Below are 6,275 nucleotides of genomic sequence, written 5' to 3' on the forward strand. Positions count from 1 at the left end.
TTCAAATCATGTCATGGCGATCGCAATTTTGGAGGCAAATGTCCGAAGGTAAAGGAATTTTGGATGTGCCATTGTATAGGTATTCCTTTTCACGACCACTTCCAACACGGAGAAGAAATTCTTCGAAGTTAGGCTCTGAGGTTTGAGAATTGCCACGAACACGCATATTAATTGTCAACTTAAAAATGCGGAAATGGGTCCAGCGAAAAGACTTTTGAATCCAACTATCTATAATATCTGCTTGTGATCCATTGCGAACAACAGGTAGAACCTGCCTGAAGTCACCACCCATCAAAACTACTCCCCCCCCCCCAAATGGCTGATCTGAACACATAATGTCACAAAAGGTTTTGTGGACACTTTCCATTACATGTACATATGCTTGTGGATCATCGGTGCCTCATCCCATATGACAATGGATGCTTTGGAAATTAACTTGGCAAAAGTGCCTTGTCGTGGAATGTTACATGTACTATTGTTAAGTATAGGTATGAGTATTTTAAATCTGGAGTGTGCTGTTCTACTACCATCAAGAAGTTCAGCTGCTATGCCTGATGATGAAACAGATAATGCAATGTGTTGTGTTAATCGAACACGGGCAAGTATGGTATTGTAAAGAAAGGTTTTCCCTGTACCACCAGGTCCATCAAGAAAGAAGAGAGATGGTACACCTGGGGATTGAATGGCTTGTATGACAGCATTGTAAACAATCAGTTGATCAGGATTTAACAGCTTTTCAATTGCATCTGCTTTCTTGGTTTCCTCTTCAATACAACAGTTTATTTCATCAGTGATGAGACTGGGCGTACCATGTAGTCATGTGTGCATCAGGCATTCAAGGGAAGCCTTTCAGTGATGTTCTCCATGCTTGTTAAGTAATACTCCAATGCAGCACAGTGTTTCGTTTATAATTTCATCAGCTGTAAAGTTAATAATGGAGTTTCTCATCGTGAACTCTATATCGTGGGATATATCTCCTTTGAATTTATTCCAAATGTTCAATGGTTCTGCTGGCTCACAAAACAACAGAATTGTGACAAATAACCGACGAATTTGGCACGGACTTGCAGAAATAGTCGCTTCAGCAAGGCATTCAATCCGTTCTTGATCATCCTGTAAAAGACCTCTCTTCAATGCTGCTTCTTGAAATGTCAAACAAACTGTACCATCTGGTAATGTGCGGATGTCTTCAAAGGACTTGCATCCAGGCACATGATGTAATAGGAGTCGCAGGTAAAACCTTTCCCCTTCTGTAGGATTTGCTTGATATAGCCTGCCAATAGCATGTCTCTGTTTTCTTGGTTTCCACTCGCATGAAGTTGCATTCCAAGTAAAGTGTTCAGGAAAATTATGGTATGGAGTATGATTTGCTTCAGGAAATTTATCATTGGCTTTGAACCAAGCAGTTAATGTTGTGTCTTTCAAACGTTGAATAGCTTGTGTAGCATGGCCTTCACGATAGTACACTCGTTCTCTACCTGGCAAATGAACAGCTAGTCTCTGTATAGATGGAGATCTGTTATGTAGATCATAGTGGAATATTCGCTTCTGTTGTAGATACATATCTAAAAATAAAATCATACAGTTTTATTATTGATCGGCCTCCGAGAACAAATACTTATTATATATTTGCATCACTACAATGCAAGACCCAAGACTGAATTAAGACTTAAAAATGTTGTGTGGTGCTGAAACTTGTCTCTGCACATAAATGCTGTATGAAACCCCAACTATCATTTGTAAATTCAGGAAACATTTTGAAACAACTGTCGTCACAGAAATAATTGTTGCATCGATCAAATCCTGGGTGGACTCCTGTGTGTATACATTTGTAACTAAAAATAGGATATGTTTTGTACTATGTGACAATGCAATAAGGCTAAAAAAAGGCAAACCTGGCATCTATGAAGCGTTGAAGTTCATTATCTATACACTGTTGCATATCTTGTTGGAGTCCATATATGATTCTATCGTGACCCTTGTACACATACTTGTAGAGGTACTTCACTGCAGTCACAGACGAACAGACTTCAACATTGATATGAGCTTGGTATTTAGTACTTAGGTATGGGTTGTATGGAACTATCCATCTGTTGTCTAATATTGCACCATGCTTCTCCATCTCTATATGTTGATCGCGCCTTCTGTATATTGGATAACCATGTGGAGTTGCAATGGTGCATGGAGAAAACTCTTTCGGAAACCTCTTGGTGCACTTGTTATCTCTCATACAGGGACTGTTTATTTGTCCACATGGTCCATGAATCATGTGACTTGTGACAACTTGGTGTAATGTTGGTAGCAAGTTTGGATCTGGAATTTCTGCAGACACAAACTTATCATAATCTGATGGTGATGTGGGTTTTGCTGATGGATGCAGTATTATCAGCATACGTAAATGAGGTAGTCCTCTTTGGAATTCAATGACATTTACAAATGCTAAAACTTTTCCAAATATTTCCCGATGAACGATCTTGTTAATCAATTCCTTAGACTTGAGATGAAATGCTCGAACTATTCCATCAGGACGATCAGTGATTTGCTGCCCTGGTAAGATATTATCTTTTATCTCTGGCCATCTAGGATTACATGTAAAAGTGACAAATATATCGACGTACTATAGCCATTGAATCTTGGTAAAGTTGATGCATATTTCTAGGCCCACCAATGAAGGAGGAAGGCAAGATAATTATTGTGCCAACAGTTGCTCCTGTTAAATCACCTGCTGCTACTGTATCTGTCAGCCCTTGCTAAAGCTCAGCCCTCAATTCAGTCTGATGAAATCTGCAGTTAAGGCGCTCTTGCTCAATTTTAGCATATTGGTCAACTACATATTAATGGAAAAGTTTTCCACATCGCAACAAAACATTGAAGTTGTCTCTTTTCATGAGATGATATGCATACAATTACATTGGTGATATTTGTCCAGACGTATTGCCAGCTTTTCTAAATGTTTGTGGTCCAGCCATGTTCACCAAAAGGCAATATAAGTACATTATGAAGTGGATCATATTTTGGGTGAGTTTCATTAATGAGCATAACGTTGTATCCTTGGGGATGGCTGTTTGAGCTTGCATAAATCACAATATCTCTATTCATAGGCTGATTATTTGTTGTTCCTGGTATAATAACAGAGATCTCAGCTGTTGTCGGCACGTTATAACGGCGCTGGTCCTGGTTAACATATGCATGGAAAACCAGCTTCCAATCAGCATTGCTACCATGTGATATAATTTCTGATGCATGTTTGTAAATTTCAACATAGGGACTATGTACATGAAGCATGGCTTGGAGATTTTGCATTATAGAAATGTGCAAGTCACTGTTCCACTCAAGTCTGTTAGTAGTCTCGTTCGAGGAATCATGAATATAGATTTGAGAAAATTTTGGAGTTTCATCTTCATTTGGATATAGGTTTCCGATGAGGTGATACACAGAACCACTTATTCGGAAGGTGAATGGTCCTTGTCTTGGTAACATATCACGATGTACCCCTAATGACGCAAAGGCAAGGCTAGAGTTGTAGGCTCTGATGTGTTCCCTAAAGTCTTTGCCTCTCTCATTGTCGTCTGTCAGCAGCTTTTGTAAAATAAGCGGCGGATCACTAATCAGAGAAAGCTGTACTTTTCCTTGCATACAGCAAGTTGAAAAAGATGCACTGATGCCAAGTTCACAAGAAAGAGTCTCTCTCTTCCACATATCAGCCTCACATGACTTGCAGTGATATTCCATGCATGTTGCCAATACTTGTATATTCTGGTAACGATAGTTCCGCATAATCACTTAAACTATGCACTGCTATATTGTGAGAAGACAAACAGTATTTTGTCTTTTATTTACAATCAAGGAAGTATTTGGTTCAGTGGTAGTTCTCCTTTTCCGTACATAATCTCTCTTGTACCTCATTTGGGTATACTGAGCTTTCTTGCGAGGCATTATTACATTTACAGTTTATTTACAGTTATTGTCATGTCCGTCAAAATTATGCGAAACATTTCCACCATCAGTTATAGACTCATCGAAGTTACTTTCGTCAAAAACATTCTTTAACTGTTCAGTCAAAGAGGCATTTTGATACATAAGGTTTTCCTTTTCTGCCATCATACTGTAGTGTAGTGATTTCAAGGTTTCACTTAAATGTGATGTTTCATTTTCTATTTTTGTGAGAAGAACATCTGATTTTCCTTCTAGAACTTTAATTTTTCTTTAACTTTAACCTTTTCCAGGGTGCTCAACGCCAACTGCTTTTGGTCTCGATAAATGTCATATCCCGCAGCTTTGATGTCACTGTCTACCATTTGTATAGTTTCATGAATGATTTTTTTTCAAATTCCTTGTAGCTGAACTCAATGGCTCTGTAGGAGTGGCAGATGACGGCACTAAAGTTCCTCCAAAACCACCTGTAGATTGACCATCAAAGACCTTTGGTATTGCTGATACTAAATGCAGCTGTGATGGTGATACGGCTAAAAAGTAAAAAAAAAAGCCAATTCTTACACTGATGAACGGGTTTGCTCAATCTGGTGCATATCATGAATGTTATTATTTTAAGGAAATCAATTCATGTCACTATCATCAATTTTAGAAACCAGATGTAAACTGAGCGCCTCCTGTAAGGGAACCACCAATTATGAAATTTAAACTAAAAAAACTGGTATAAACAAATTTGTGTTGCTGAGGAGAACTATGAACTTGGTATACACACCATGATAATTTTTATTTCTGAACGATGTGTACGTGTGAACCATGGTTAACCTCAAATGAATCTTCGAAGAGCATGAAGTGAACTGTAAGTTCACGTACGTAATGTGTTCGATTCGGTAACGAAGCTGACAAAAAAAGGTTTCAGTTTGAGTGAGATGAAATGGTGACATGGGTCCAGCGATGGGGTGTATTTATTTATCGCTTCGGCCATGAAGGGAGATGCTTCACCGGAATGGCCGTGCTATTGATGGAGACCTTTTGAAATCAAGTCTATTAATAAGTAACCAATCACGTGTATAAGTAATGATATTATTTCGTAGTTTCTAAACTCTCCAAGACGGCACATGAAAGTGGTGAAACGTTTTGCATACAATGTGTTATATTCAAATTTGACAAGGCGTAATTTAGCTGAAAACCCACTCAACTTTGCAATTCAGATGTGAATCGCTTCTATTTGCGTTTACATTGTAGGAATTGTAGGATTTGGTTCACGCCGAATTCAATGTCACAAACACAGAAGGAGAAGCCCGAAAATCACAGCAAACGCTACCTACAATATAATACAGTCGACATGTTCGAATCATGGATGCCATCTTGCCATATTACACTTCATGCGTACGCATTTGTCTTCATTGCATTCTCTCACAGAATTGAACGTTGTAAAGGTATAACTCAATTGAAATGTAGACACTAGAGCCAAAGGGAAGATCTAAAAAATATATAGTATTTGTATACTCACCAAACGTTTCGGATTTGGTCTGCTCGACCAGCTAAGTTGGGCAGACTAGAACGAGTATAAAGTTGGCATCAGATTCAGATTCAGATTCAGATTCAAATAGCGTCATATTGAGCGTCATATTAACCATCTGACGCTCAATATGACGCTCAATATGATGCTAGCTGAATCTGAATCTGAAGCTGACATCAACTTTATACTCGTCAGACTAGATGCAATATCATAAAACCATTGACAGCGACCGGCCTCTGAGGGCAGCCTTCCGAGTTTACTCAAATTAATATAGCGTAATTATAATAATTCATATTGTCTTAACTAACAGTTTAAAGTACATGAGCATATGTATTTTCTTATGTTTGATGAATATACTATTTTTTATTGAAAGTGAAGTATGGAGTCTTAAGATATTGCTTAATTATTTGATTTCATTAATATGCAAATTTCTCTAATTAAACATTAACCGATCTGGCTCGAAACCTAATCAGGTCTAGCTATTACCCTAAAAATGATATATTCTAAATTTCATCACAATTGAGCCAGCCGAATTTTACAAAATGATGACACAGACACACAGACAGACAGACACACAGACACACATTACTATTTTAATACCTCCTGTACCCTTACGAGAGGTAGAAATCATACACTGCTTGAAAGAAATCAAGGGTCTGACTTTCCTCCTCAAAAGTTTCCATGCACACGAAATAAAAGATATTAATCATTAGTACATGATACAGGTGAAGATTATGCATTGTTGAACACCACAATGTGATTTTCTTCAGGTGCAAGAACAGGTGGCCAAGAACTCAATTGTGTAAGGTTTCAAAGTGCATTT

At 38.0% G+C, this 6,275-nt stretch overlaps 1 protein-coding gene across 1 annotated transcript; it reads right to left on the reverse strand.

Annotated features, from left to right (window-relative positions):
• Positions 1-366: 366 nt before the first annotated feature.
• LOC144433142 (uncharacterized) lies at positions 367-3,777 on the reverse strand. The gene is made up of 4 exons (XM_078121451.1): positions 2,976-3,777; positions 1,933-2,547; positions 1,065-1,565; positions 367-764 (listed from the first exon to the last, which is right to left on the reverse strand). The coding sequence occupies exons 1-4, from the start codon at positions 3,775-3,777 to the stop codon at positions 367-369; spliced, it is 2,316 nt and encodes a 771-aa protein (XP_077977577.1).
• Positions 3,778-6,275: the final 2,498 nt, after the last annotated feature.

Source organism: Glandiceps talaboti, chromosome 3, assembly GCF_964340395.1.
Source record: "Glandiceps talaboti chromosome 3, keGlaTala1.1, whole genome shotgun sequence".
NCBI lineage: Eukaryota > Metazoa > Hemichordata > Enteropneusta > Spengelidae > Glandiceps > Glandiceps talaboti.